This window comes from Pelobates fuscus, chromosome 4 (assembly GCF_036172605.1).
Source record: "Pelobates fuscus isolate aPelFus1 chromosome 4, aPelFus1.pri, whole genome shotgun sequence".
In the NCBI taxonomy this organism is placed as follows: Eukaryota; Metazoa; Chordata; class Amphibia; order Anura; family Pelobatidae; genus Pelobates; species Pelobates fuscus.
In genome coordinates, this window is record NC_086320.1 from 286,549,875 (window position 1) to 286,565,481 (window position 15,607).

Consider the following 15,607-nt stretch of genomic DNA (forward strand, 5'->3'; position numbering starts at 1 on the left):
TACCAAAACTAACCTTTTAAAAAAATCTCAACATGGGTAAAAAAAGTGAGAGAACCAGAACAGTGAGGAGAAAAAAACAGAATAGTTTTTTTTCCACAACTCATCATAATACATCACGATGACACATCTTAGACTTCAAGTGATCAATTCAGTGATCTACTACAGGGACACTATGAGCATTCCAGGATGGAATACTGTGCAAGGATTGGATACCAGGGCCCTGAGAGAGTTACATGTATTCTGTATATTGTTATTGATCATGTACTGATAAAGAGTGTCTCGGGCTGTGCACAAAGTTGTAATGTCTGCCAGGTCTGCAACACCTTAGCCTCTGCCCATTTAAGTGTTTACATTTTGGAGACTTCAGGTGGATAGCCGCAATAGCAGAACAATTAGTAATAAGTATATTTCATAGAGGGTAGACAGCATTAATGTTTTCTGGTTATGATAGTGTGGTTTGAAATCTAAGAAGAGCATTCATAGAAGTCACAGGGTCTGTACAGTAAATTTCCAGGTATTTTCTATATGGTCATTTAGTGTGGTGGCAAACTCTAGCCTTGGTGTAACATTTTTGTTAAAGTTTTATTAAGTGTTTTAAAATGATTTAATATTTTTGGACAAACTTTTTAAATAATAAAATATAAAAAATATATTTTTAAATATATTTTTTTATAAAAACTGAAATTCTTTCCTCCCTCGAGTGTTGTCACTCCTGTGTCTGTCTACCATCAGCTCAACCACGCAGGCTCGCTGCCTAGGTGTTCTCTTTGACTCCGACTTTGGCTCCTTCAAGCCTCATGTTCAGTCCATCTCAAAAACATTGCGCGCATCCGCCCCTACTTAACGCCAGATGCGACTAAGGTGCTGGTCCATTCCACTGTCCTTTCTCGCCTTGACTACTGTAATGCGCTTCTCAGTGGTCTTACGTGTTCCCAACTTGCGCCATTATAGTCCATAATGAATGCGGGGGCGAGGCTCATCTTCCTGTCCGCCTGCACCTCCCACGCCTCACCCTTCTGTCAGTCCCTACATTGGCTTCCTATAAGATATAGAGCTCAATTTAAAATTCTGGTTCTTGCTTTCAAATCTCTACATATTGCTGCTCCCACCTACCTATCCTCCCTTATACACAAGTATGTCCCGTCTAGGCCCTTACGATCTGCTGAAGACTTACGTCTAACTTCTGTCCGTACTCCCACCTCTGATGCTCGCCTTCAAGATTTCTCGAGGGCTGCACCGTTCCTGTGGATCTCGCTTCCCTCCTATGTTAGATGCTCACCCAGTCTCCACTCCTTCAAAAAATCTTTAAAAACCTACTTCTTCATAAAAGCATATCAATTAAACTGTTAATAGCTCCCGACTGACTCCACTTCTGCAACTGTCACTAGTCTAATACTATCCTTACCTTTTTGTGTCATTTTACCCCACTCCCTCTAGCATGTAAGCTCATTGAGCAGGGCCCTCAACCCCTCTGTTCCTGTGTGTACAACCTGTCTGGTTACTACTACATGTCTGTTCGTCCACCTATTGTAAAGCGCTGCGAAATTTGATGGCGCTATATAAATAACATAATAATAATAATAATAATATATATATATCAAAAATAAGAAATATTAAAATATTTTTCTAAATATTATAAATTTTAAGTGTATCCAAAAATATGAAATAATTTGAAAAACATATCTACAAATATCAATCCAAGGCACCTGTGTTTCACAGTATGAAATACTGGATGATACTACCTCTTGGATTTCCAAGCCAGATATACAGGCCTTGATTGTGATCTATGGAACAACCTCATTTGAGCTAGTGATGGTTACAGAGATCAAAGCAGGCAAATGATGACTGTGTCACCAGAGAATTCATTCCAAAAGAAATACTGCAGAATTCTGGAATATTCAAATAAAACTTTAGGTACTTTCTGAATACATCCCTGCAAAATGTGAAGAGGCTTTCCGTAAGAGCCAATTCACTAAATAGAAAATTGTGAGGAATAGCAAATTTTAGGTTAGATTTTCCAGTCTCTTTTTCGGTCTCTGTTATTTTAGCCTATAATTTGCAATTCCCTTGTCACTTTTTCATGGCTGGGCAAAGTACAATTAATATGTATGATCTTAATTTTACCTCTCTTTCTAAAGCTCTGTGAACGGGATACCAAGATTTATATGGCCAGTGTAATTTGATTGATGTTTTCTACATATGTGTCAGGTTTTGTGTGACTTTTTTCACTTTGAACTGGGTGAACAATATTCTACAAAGTAAAGGGGTGAATGAGATAATGGCTGTGAAGTCACTTATATAATTAATGCATACTGAATACATTGGATGTGCGTCTATGTACAATTAGAGGTATACTATGGGTCATAGCTATTACATCCACTGATGGTAGCTGTTTGAGTGCATGATCCTGAACAGCCTGAACAGTATGACAAGTTCAATAATAAATTAATAATTAAAACACTTTATCATTTTCTAATGAATATGGTGGTCAATGTATTCTCTTTATTTGTACAAGTACGTTTTTTTTTTGTTTGTTTTTTTGTTTTTTTTTTAGACTGACATTAAATTATTTATGTTTGCAATATTACTTTAAGGCAAGGTTTAAAATCCATATCCAAAACTTTCTGGGCTGAACAATCCCAAAGAGAGCCCACAAACCTACACTGCCCGCCAATCATAAATACCCACTGCTTACTACATTCCATAATTCTTTAAAATCAAAAACTGAAACATTGTGTAATATGCTAGACAAAAAAAAAAACACACTAAGGGAAATAACTACGCAAGAACATACAATGAAAAACATTTTGGATAAATAAATGGATGCCTTTAAACCTGCGCTTGGGAGAAGAGCTTTATTATATGGATTATGTCTGAAATATGTCTGAAGATGTATCTTTGGCATCATTCCATTCTAGACAGAACTTTCGACGTACAAAACAAACAAAAAGTTTGAAAGTTTACTAAAACATTTTTTTTATTATTTTTTGACTACTGAATACCCTATTCTAACAGTTCTTTTTCTTCTGGAATCACTATAGACTATTTGATGGATGATAATCATTAAAACAGAATCAGTTATGATTAGTAAGGATTATGTTGAATTATGGCAATACTCACTGTACTGGTGCCATAGTATTATTTTTTTAAGATTTCATGTAATGTAGAACTAGGTATACAAGTATAGAATTCATCCACAAACCTTTCAAATCTCTTTGCTCATCATTCTCAGTCTAAAAATACTTGATATAAAACAACCTTAAAGTGGCACAGACAGCTGCCTTAGGGTGTACCGTCTTGGGGTGTTATCTACGAGTCCGGCAGGAGGGAAAGAGCAGAGTACAGTGCTCTCCCTCACTTAATGTAGTGTGGTCACATGGACCGCGATAGAGGATCTTCTGAATTCTCTATCTGGTCTGACAGGAAGTGCTCACAGAGATAAACTAGCAGCTTACGACCAGACAAGGTAGAGAAAACAGAAGATCGTCTCCCGCAGAAACGCTACAAGGAGAGGTGAGAAGGAACGGTGGGGGGGAAGGGAAAGAGAACACAATGGGAAGGGGGGTGCAAGGGACACCAAAGGGAGTTGGACGTATAAACCACAATGGGAGCAGGCAGTGGAAACAACACACACAAAAAAAATTGGGTTGGATAGGCAAGCAGAGGCGCTGGGGGAAAGACACAAGGTACCTCTGGGGGGAGGCACATTGAGGGGCAGCCGAGAGAAAGAGACATAGGGGAGAAAGAGAAACATAAGAGAGGCTGGAGGTCGAGACTCACAAAAGGGTCTGGGGGGAGAAAGAGACACATATTGGGACTAGGGAATGGGAAAAAGAGACAAATAGAGTGTTGCCCTATCGGATAACTCTTAAATTGCCCCATCAGATGACATCAGAGGCGGTGGACCACGACCCAGCGTGGCGCTGGAATCGATTAAGTGAATACTTTTTTTAACCTTTTATGTACCATGGCCAGCAAGGCAGGGGATTACCAAAGGGTACTATAGCGTTGCTAATACAGCTTTCTATTCCTAACACTACAGATTCACTTAAAAAACAAAGTAATTTAACTTCTAGATTTTAAACCACAATGTCATTTAACTAAATGGCAGAGAAATGAGCACAGAGACTGCAGGGACATTATAAAAACTTATAAAAAAAGTTAACGTCTGATTGAAAGTTTTTTTTCCATGCAAGCTGTCCGAGTCAGAGGAGGTGTGGCTATGGCTGTGTGAATAGAAAAAAAAAACAATTGAACAGTGAGGCTGCAGAGGCATGATCTTCACTCCCAAACTGCGTCACTAAGATAAATTTGTTTTGGTGACTATATAACCTTTTAAGATTGATGTCTACAATCAAAAATGCAAAGTAGAAAAATGCAGCCAGATGTTCTGGATATTAGGCGACCTTCCCAATTTGGGACCCAAGTGTGACATACTCCTCCAAAGTCCCACTTGCTAGGACATTACCAAACATATTGAAACAGCTCAAACGTGTACAAGAGAGCACATTACACACTCAACTAGCCACAGGAACATTTTAGACTGCCCACTACATGTGTGAGAGTTTTTTAAGTTAAACTTAGTATGAGTAGGAGTAGCATCTTTCTTGTTAGCGACAGGATGGCTGAACGAAGGAACAAAACACACTCTTTCAAACCCAGCATCATTCAGGAATGACCTAGCAGTTTATGGTTGTCATCTATATAAAATAATACTTAAAATAATGACAGAACCAATACACTATAAAATTGTTTCTTAAAGTCAAATGTTTGGATGGGGATTAGGTTTATACCAAATGTATGAACAATTTTGTTTGCAACAACATCACACTAAGAGAAAAGCCTGAACGAAATGGCAGCTCTTAATTGTTTGCATATGTTTAGATGTTTTGATTCTTATTAGGAAGACATGTTCTCAATAAGAGGATCAGCAATTTGGATTGTTGTTGTAGTGCAAGAAGTTATTGTCTTTCACATTCCTGTACAAGGAGAATGGATTATTTTCTGCTGAAATATGGACAGTTAGTGAAATAGGTTTATAAAAATTATTTAAATAATACAAAATATGCTCCAAAACAGATTTGTTTGGCATTTGCACATATTCTAAATAATCCGTTTCCTATTACATAGCAGACAGTGTTGTTTTTATGCTAACTTGGCAATAGAAAGGTCAAATGGAGATTAATGACAATGCTGTTATCCAATATTCCTTACAGTGCACACATAGGACTGAATCTATAAAACAATTTGCATGTTGCCATGATTTCACAAAGTGTACAACCCGACTAGAGAATCCATTCTAAGTGTATGTGTCATACAAAAATATATACCACTTTAATCGTACCCACTGTTTATAAAGATACATTATACAATAGGTAACCTGTTGGGTGAACAAATTAAATCCATAATCATGACCTTTGCAAAAGAAAATATTTATAAATGTACAATTTATATTTTTTTAAGCGCAGGGGAGTTAATTTTTGGAAATACACAAAATATGTCAAATGTAAAAGTATCTGTCTGTCTGCCTGTCCCATTGGTTCCCAACCTATTCTTCAAGTTACACTAGTTGTCCATGTTTGGTCAGTATCTGCATTGGACTAGATTAGGAAAAAAACTAAATCTTTGACTGTTAGTATCCTATGAGGACTTGGTTGGGAAACACAAATTTATACCTATATCCATGTGTTTAGAGATATAAATATTGCCAAACTGAACCATGTTAACGCATTTACTAGAAATTCCACAAGCAATGCATACATTGAATTTTGTAGCCTGTCATATTTACAGATACACTTTAATCACAAGAATAGCTATGAAGTAGATATGTTCATTGCCACAATCCACCCTACAAATTGACCTTTGACATCATGGTATGCATACGTTTTCATTATAGATAACACATGTAATAGCAGATTTGCAGTAATTTAACTGCAGTATAGATTTTATAACTAAAGAGACACTCTAAGCTGCAATAAAGCAGTTTTGGTCTATAGATTAAGCTCCCGTAGACTCATTGTTCAGATATCTGAAATTTAGGAGTTGTCTGTTCATAGTCCTAGCCATACCTTCCCTGGATTTAGCTCACAACACCTCCATGAAAAATTAGTTTAATTTCTATTTACAGCACAGTGTGTTCATTATAGAAATTATATCATGATCTGTTAACTGAATTTTAACCACACAGGAGGCTGTTGCATGCTTTAGCAGTCTGCACACAGAACATGGAAATTGTAAACTAAACACACTGTGTAATAAGGGAAGCTAGAAAATGTAGACCTTTTTCTCAGGAAGTGTGTAGGTAGGCAGCATGAGTCTCAACCAAGGAGGAGTGGCCTGGCTTCTATTGGCTTGCCAAAATGTCTTAATCTGGTTTATAGCAAAGCCCCCCTGCCCCTGCAAAATGTGTGGGCGATTATTGTAAATAAACTAATTATTGTACAATAGAATAAATGAAAGGGAGAGAGGAGCAATCAAGTACCTTGCACCATATCTACACAAGGAGTAATATTTACATTGAAAGAAACATTTATGCCACTCACATGAAGCACATCAATACTATGCCGCTGAAAATGTCGAGACCTCAGTTCTTGCATACGTTCATGATTTTCTTGGTATTTTTCTTCTGCAAGACGTCTACAAAAACATAATGTATTATGTTAAACTTTATTTTGCCATTTCAAGTGTACATCAATCAATATTTTGATACTTTCTTACATCTTAAAATATGATTACAATTTGTAAGTGATGTTGACAAAATTACATTGGATTGGTACTTTTTGTTAAGCAGTGAAGCGGACACTATAGTCACCTGAACAACTTGAAGCAGTTTTGGTGTATAGGATATGCCCCTGCAGCCTCACTGCTCAATCCTCTGCCATTTAGGAGTTAAATCCCTTTGTTTATGAACCCTAGTCACACCTCCCTGCATGTGACTTGCACAGCCTTCCATAAACACTTCCTGTAAAGAGAGTCCTATTTAGGCTTTCTTTATTGCAAGTTCTGTTTAATTAAGATTTTCTTATCCCCTGCTTAATGTTAATAGCTTGCTAGACCCTGCAAGAGCCTCCTGTATGTGATTAAAGTTCAATTTAGAGATTGGGATACAATTATTTAAGGTAAATTACATCTGTTTGAAAGTGAAACCAGTTTTTTTTTTCCATGCAGGCTCTGTCAATCATAGCCAGGGGAGGTGTGGCTAGGGCTGCATAAACAGAAACAAAGTGATTTAACTCCTAAATGACAGTGAATTGAGCAGTGAAATTGCAGGGGAATCATCTATACACTTAAACTGCTTTATTTAGCTAAAGTAATTTAGGTGACTATATTGTTCCTTTAAACATTCACAATTACCGTATTTATCGGCGTATAACACGCACTTTTTTCCCCTGAAAATAGGGGAAAAATCGTGGGTGCGTGTTATACGCCGATATCCCATAATTACTTACCTGTCCTGAAGCGTGGGCCGGCTTCACAGCTTGCACCGCGGTACAGGAACTTTAATTTCATGTTCCGGTTTCCGGCGGGACTGAAAGGAAGTGTGCACAATAGTGTGCACACTTCCTTTCAGTCCCGCCGGAAACCGGAACATGAAATTAAAGTTCCTTTACCGCGGTGCAAGCTGTGAAGCCGGCCCACGCTTCAGGACAGGTAAGTAATTATGGGAGGGAAAGTACACTATGGGAGGGGAGGGGGGGAAGTACACTATGGGAGGGGAGGGGGAGAATACTATGGGAGGGGAGGGGGGGAGAATACTATGGGAGGGGAGGGGGGGAGAATACTATGGGAGGGGAGGGGGGAGAATACTATGGGGGGGGGAGAATACTATGGGAGGGGGGAGGGGGAGAATACTATGGGAGGGGAGGGGGGGAGAATACTATGGGAGGGGGGAGGGGGAGAATACTATGGGAGTGGGGAGGGGGAGAATACTAGGGGAGGGGGGGAGAATACTATGGGAGGGGAGGGGGGGAGAATACTATGGGAGGGGAGGGGGGGAGAATACTATGGGAGGGGAGGGGGGGAGAATACTATGGAAAGGGGAGGGACACTATGGGATGAGGGGGGAACACTATGGGATGAGGGGGGAAATTTCCTGGAATTTCTTTCTAAAAATGAGGTGCGTGTTATACGCCGGTGCGTGTTATACGCCGATAAATACGGTACTCTAAGGTACAGAGACAAATTAAACTAAGCCATCTTCCCTAACTGATTTCAACAATGAAATGGACTTGATAACCACAGACCTTTTAACAAATTGACAAACAAATTAACGAACAACCAAAAATCTATTTAAGCTATGAAAAGTTTTACTTATAAGCAAAACTAACACTACATACATCTAAAATTGGTTCATAAAGAGAGATATTTATTTTAGCGCCATCTGCAGCTACTAAGATACATACAATTCAAGATTATTGGTTAAGCTGCTGCTTGCTTTCACCCTTTGGTGAAATTACAAAGTCTGTAAAACCACTAATTTGCTGATTGCATTCTCGGCATATCTATAGTCTATCTAGTTTTGTGAATGGGGAGTGACTAATAGGTGAGAGCGTCAGCTAAGCCCTTCCCCCCCCGATGGCACTTTACGCTTCCTGGAAGAGTTTATTTAGATGAAGTTATGATGTATATACTGTCCCTTTAAGTTTGACTGTGTTATCAGCATTAATAGTTAAAGGGAAACTCCAGTGCCAGGAAAACGATCTGTTTTCCTGGCACTGGAGGGTCCCTCTCCCTCCCACCCACCAATCCCCAGTTGCTGAAGGGGTGAAAACCCCTTCAGTGACTTACCAGGGGCAGCGACAGGTCCCACGTCGCTGCTTCCTCCTCCCCCGCCGCTCCTCCTTCTGCTTACGTCGGCCGGTGGGCGAGACTGATCTCGCCCGCCGGCCGAGGAGACCTAATGCGCATGCGCGGCAATGCCGCGCATGCGCATTAGCGCACCCCATAGGAAAGCATTGAAAATGAATTTCAATGCTTCCCTATGGGGAATAGAGCGACGCTGGAGGTCCTCACACAGCGTGAGGACGTCCAGCGACGCTCTAGCACAGAAAACCTGTGCTATGAAGCAGGAAGTCCCTCTAGTGGCTGTCTAATAGACAGCCACTAGGGGAGGACTTAACCCTGCAAGGTAATTATTGCAGTTTAAAAAAAACTGCAATAATTACACTTGCAGGGTTAAGGGTAGTGGGAGTTGGCACCCAGACCACTCCAATGAGCCGAAGTGGTCTGGGTGCCTGGAGTGTCCCTTTAACACAATTTTGGATAGTAACTGTGCTGAAAACAAACACAATATCGGTAGAACATCAGAAATTGTTGTCAAATGAAAATAAATGCTGGAATGTGATTGAAGATAATATTAGTGCGCAGTACAGAATTTTTAATAGCAGGTCAGATAAATTATTATTTATTATTGTTTGTACAATATTTTACCAGGAAGGATACATTGAGATTTCTTTCGTTTTCAAGTATGTCCTGGGTCCACAAAACATTGCATTGTTACAATAGGATACAATAAAATACAAAAACAATATTAATACACAATATATACAAAATTTAACATAGAAAAGGTAAGACATATATAATCAACCATGATAGGTGCATTCTGTTTTGAGATATGTAGAGAGGGATCTCTTAAAGTATTTTAGGCTTGGGGAAGATTTGAAAGTGTGCGAGAGGTCGTTCCATAATTGCGGTGCTCTGTAGGAAAAGGAGGATCGAGCCGCTTTCTTTTTGTATTGAGACTAAATAAAGTGCTGGTACTGGATCGGAGGATATAGGAGGTGGGAAGAGCCGGGGAGAGCATTCTGTTCAGGTAGGGTAGGAGCTTCCTAGAAAAGCACTTAAACACAAGGCTGGAAAGATGAAGGGTGCACCTGGATTCCAGCAACAGACAGTTTAGTTTTTTGAGCATGTCACAATGGTGGGTCATTGTAGCGTAAAGTGGCAGAACGAGTTATACAATGTATTAAGTATATTAACGTGGGTTTGCGGTGCAGGTGCATATACTACATCCCCATAACAATGATTGGCATCAGCATTTGCTGCACAATCTTTTCCTTTACTATAGGGCTTAGGCAGGATTTGTTTCTGTACAGGGCACCTAGTTTTGGATAAAGTTTAGATACAAGTTTTTCTATGTGGAGGTCAAAAGATAGATTGGGGTCTAACAACATAAACAGGTATTTGAAAGAGTGGACTGCGGTCAGTACGCTATTTGATTTTGTTTTGATGCATAGATGGGAATTTTGTAATTTAGTTACTGTTCCAAAGATCATTGTTACAGTTTTGTCAGTGTTTAGGAAGAGTTTGTTTTTTGTGATCCACTTTTCTACCTCTGTGAACTGGTCTTGGAGCACAGACTCAAGCTGCGGTAGATCAGATTTGCTTGCATAGATTACTGTGTCATCTGCGTACATTTGAGGATTTGCAGACATTTGGCAGATCATTTATAAATAATGTGAATAGTAGGGGGCCGTGAATGGAACTTTGGGGAACACCACATGTGACTAGGAGAGGTAAGGAGTCGCTGTCAGAAATGGACACATATTGTGATCGATCCGATACATATGATCGAAACCAGGTTAGCAGACGATCATCAATACCCAAGTTTTTTTAGTTTGTGCAGTAGAATGTCGTGGTCTACCTTAACAAAGGCTTTTGCAAAATCAAGGAAAATAGCTCTAGTTAGGTCTCCTTGTTCCATGCCAGTTTGGATGTCATTGCAGACTTTTAAGAAGGCAAGTGTAGTGGAGTGATTCGGGCGAAAACCTGATTGATCAGGAGTCAGATAGTTAGATTGTTCGTAATACTCACATAGTTATGCATGGACGCATTTTTCTAAGATTTTTGACAATACTGGGAGCAATGATATTAGGCGATAGTTAGAAACCAAAGTAGTGTCACCACTTTTATGGATAGGCACTACTCTCGCAGTCTTCCAAAGTTTGGTTATGTATCCAGACACCAAGGATTCGTTAATTAGGGTTGCAACAGGTTTAGCAATTGCCGGTTGTAACGGAACCGCTGGCACCCCGACCGGGTACCCTCCGCTGACGGATGCTCCTAGTGCTTTCCGAGGTCTCCAAGCACTCCACCAGACACCATAACCACTGTAGACTCCCACGAACCGCCGCAGCTTGGTTGGGGTCTCGCCACGCTACCCACTCTGGACCCAAGACCAGGGTCTAGCTTCCAGTAGATGGACCTCTCCGAATTCCAGAGAGCAGGCACAGGAACAGCTCTTAGCAGAGCTCAGCGATAATACCCTGGGGAGTATAGTGATTATAGCAATCCCCAGAGTGTAGTTCTCCAATCCCCCCAAACATGAGCCGAAACTTCATGAAGGTACAAGATGATCTCAGGTGCTAGCACACCCAGTCTGCTTTTATTTCCATCTTACACATAAAAGACCGCCCACAGGGGCGGGGTAAAACAGCCAATAGCATAACGGTTACAACCCACAAGTTCCCTCCCCTCAGATAACCAGTTAACATAATTATTACAGCCAGGGAAAATACAGTTTTTATACATGTGCTATAACTTTAAAACTGTACATCCAATCTTCCCAAAAACCATATATTTAGAATCAGCACACTTCAAACATAAACCCTTCCAAAAATCAGCCAAATCCCTCCAGTGGATCAAAAGTTAGCTGGGAGTCCTTTATGACCGACCGCAAGCACAATTTCCTGCCCAAAACAGTTCCATAGATTTGGGCTGTGCGGTCGGTCAATTTCATGCCGAAAAAACGACTAAGTCCCATTTCAAACGGGACTTAGTCTCTGGAGCTGCATGTTCAGTATGGAAGAAGGTAAGGGTCAGCGGTGTTCGGTAAAATGTGTAGCCGATTTTAGTTCCACAGAATCTTTAGCATACACCGCTGACCGCATTCGACTGAACAAAGATGGCCGCCGCCACGTGCAATTAACCGGCAGTAACCTCACAGCCTGGGAGGTAAATTGCCTGCACACTTTAACTTCTGGGTGGTCCGCCTGTGTGGTACTTGGTTCAGTAAGCCCTATTTACTGAACCAAGTGTGGGAAAGCCAGGAACAAGTTATTTTACAGGTCTGGGGACATAGTCTTAAAGGGGCATTGTTCAGCAAAGTCACAATATGTCCCCAGACGGTTCTTAAAGGGCCATACACACACAATAAAAGTTCATACTTTTCAGGGGCCATAGTCTTAAAGGGTATTGTTACCCAAAGTCTCAATATGTCCCCAGACAGTTCTTAAAGGGCCAGCAGCAGTACAATAAAATACCATTCACTGTGCTTAAAGGGCCAGCAGTCGCACAATAAAATACAATATGCCCAAATATAGTTCTCTAAACGTACCAATTTTCAAGGGGCCATAGTCAGCAGGTAGGAGGCGGGCAAACAGGCTTCTCCAATGCCCAGTGGCGAGGTTGGTTTCGTCACACCGGCGCACTGAGCTTCAACAGCATTGAAGCTGATTTGATCAGGTCCAGACTGTTTTTTTCATTTTTAGATTATTAAGATGTTTCCTAATGACATTAATAGGTACAGGTCTAAAATTGAACTTGTCTATATTGGGTCTTTGCAAATGTAGTGGGGCAGGATTAGTGTAATTTATTAGCTTGGCAATCAGGGTGGTGGAACACCCGACAAAATAATTGTTAAAGGCATTTGCTACATCGAAGGGAAGTTGCGGGGTTTGGTTTTCCATTTTGACAGTAGAGGGTTGGGAGTGGATTGGGGGAGTTTGTAATTTATTTTGGACTTTCCAAAAGTTTCTACGGTTTGAAATGTTATTGTTCAGATTTTCACAGAAATGTTGTTTGTTTTGTGCATATATTTTGCCATTGTCAATATGCACAGTGGTCTTTCATAGAGACAGTACGCTTGAACTTTGACCACAAGGAATCCCGAAACTGGTACATTTGAATGAGGTCAGCTGTGATCCAATTCATATGTGCCCCTTTTACTCTCACCTTACGCAGCGATGCATGCGAATTCCAAACATGTAGGCGTTCAGACTGAAAGAATTCAACGGCACAGTCTATATCTGGGATAAAGTTTAATCTGTGCCATGGGAGGCTCTTGAAGTCATTTAGAAAGGATTAAATGTTACATTACATGGGGAGGAGATTTATTGCGTTAGCTGTAAAGTCTTAAACAGCGAGCAAGAACTATTATTTTTAGGATTCAGCCAATCAATATAAAAAATCTCCAAACACCAACAGTTCACTTTTTGGTTTTTGAGCTATGGTTTAACTAAGGAGATGGGCTATGTCAGAAAGGGAATGCACTGGGGAGCTAGGTGGGCGGTAGATTCCTGCAACAATGATTGATTTACTGCACGGGATCTCAATTGTCTCAGAAAGGAAATCAAAGATGGCAGGAGGGCTAAAGTTTTGTAAAGGGGTGAACTTTATGGAATTGTCAACATAAATTACAATGCCGCCTCCTCTTTTTGCCCTTTCATTTCTATGGCATGAATACCCATGTATTGCAATGCTTGAGTCATGTATTTTTGCGGTTAGCCACGATTCAGAGAGCACAATGATTTTGGGCTTGTAATGTGAACACCATGCTTGCAGTGCATCGATTTTTGGTAGTATTCTGCTGATATTACAGTGCACATAGAAGAGGCCTTTTTTAGCTGGAAGGCTAGGAATGGAATCTGTTGCGGGACCAGGGTTAGACTCTACATCATTTGCAAGCAAGTAACATAAGTAATAAGAATCTGGACATAATCTTAGTTTGGTAGTATTGCAATTGTAGGGTTTTATACTTTTGTGGGGTGGGGGTTGGAGTGCTTGATTTCAACACTCTCCACCAGCACTCAGCAGATAAATTACAGAGACAAAGCAAGCCATGATGTATCAGAATTTGCTTCTCAGTTTGTGGTGAGTGGTGCTTAACCCCTTAAGGACCAAACTTCTGGAATAAAAGGGAATCATGACATGTCACACATGTCATGTGTCCTTAAGGGGTTAAGAGGGTGGGTAGTGGTAGGAACATGACAGGAGTGTGAAGAGGGTTACAAGGAGTATTAACACGGTCAAATTTAGAGCCACATAGAGGAGGAGATGAAAACACAATTTAAATAAGTTACAAATAATGCATAGAGGGTGAGGAAGTAGTACTAACACTACACATATGGCTAGGTACAGGACACAAACATAAATGCAGCAAGCACAACAGTGTGTGGACGATAATGAGAATGTTGATTTAAGCATTGTCTGCAGTTTTTGAGGTTGAGGATAGTAGGTTTAAGGAATCATTTTGATACTGAGTGAGAAAAGAGAAAATAAGAGGAGGACAAGATGGAGCATTACTCAGATGGGTATGCACTTCCAGAAAACAAACTTGGAAGTTGGGAGTAGGCCAGGGGAGACACAGAGGACATGTAGTGATGTAGAAAGCTGGGCTAGAATGTAACCGGCAGAGGTGAGGAAGATAAAGAGTAAGTGTTAGGGGTTAATATGAATGGGGAAAAACAAGAAGTGAGCGAGAAAGGGGTTGCTTGGGGAGCATATCACCCTAATTTGGGGAACAGAGTGAGAAATATTAATAGCTTACACAAGGCTGCATCTGAACTGTTATTTTTAATGTAACAAATGCCATTTCTAATTAAAAATCAAATGACTGATTCAGACATTTGTAAAGAAGTTTACATTTTGATAATTCTAAATATGCCGAACTAAATGCAGAACTAGTATTAAAGGTAATAAATAAAACATTTCCCAACTATCAATAAAGGCTGGAACACATGACAACTGCAATTTCAGAGATGGACGATCTGAAGCACTTTCAGCCACAATCATTTAAAGGTTAGATTTTTGTTTTTATACTTATATTTAGTACAAAAGTAAGGGAATTTATATTTAAGTGGAAACTGTCAACTGAAGGTCAAGAACAGTCTGTCACATCCTTTCAAAACTCAACGTTCATGGTAATTTAAAGAAAAATCTATATACTGGCAAAGCAAAACTTAAAACTTTCTATCTCATTCTTTCTTTCAAATGGGTTTTTGCCGACACTTATAGCAAATGTTACCAATGAATGTTACATGTATCAATAAGTTCTTAAGTGGCAAAAAGTAAAACTCTTACCTAAAATTATTTATCTTTTGTGAAAATATTTTATGATTAGATATCATGATACAAGCCCTTCATCTTCCAAATGTTTTATGTTATGTTGCAAGATATTGTAATACGAAGTACAAAGTTTTATAATAGGCGAGGTTGACCAAATTTGACAAAAGGCAATGCTTACACAATCAACTTTGGACAAATCCAAACAGTTACAGATGGATGAAGTCAAGAGCTAAATATAGACCCCACCAGAAAGCTGATGGCACTCGCAAATGGTATACTTCCTGTTTACTTTGGCTCATGTCGCCTGTAAAAGTCTTTGCAAAATATCGAAAGACCTTGAAAGAGACAGACCGGTACTGAAGAACAGAGCAATATTGATATTTATTTAAACTATATATTAGTAAATTTGCTCTTTCTCATTAGGGCCTCAATTCAATATTGGTGGATAAGCTTTTCAAATGATTCAATATTTTTGTATAAACTTTAAAAAAAAAATGTATAAAAATATCAAAAACATATCACATACAAAAAAATATTTTTATAT

At 39.6% G+C, this 15,607-nt stretch overlaps 1 protein-coding gene across 1 annotated transcript in view; it reads right to left on the reverse strand.

Annotated features, from left to right (window-relative positions):
* The window catches only part of NEK11 (NIMA related kinase 11), a 354,200-nt gene that overhangs the window by 156,209 nt on the left and 182,384 nt on the right, over positions 1 to 15,607 (reverse strand). The window contains exon 11 of the mRNA XM_063452175.1: positions 6,543 to 6,636. Coding sequence (XP_063308245.1) covers positions 6,543 to 6,636 — 94 coding nt within the window. The remainder of the gene's footprint in view (positions 1 to 6,542; positions 6,637 to 15,607) is intronic.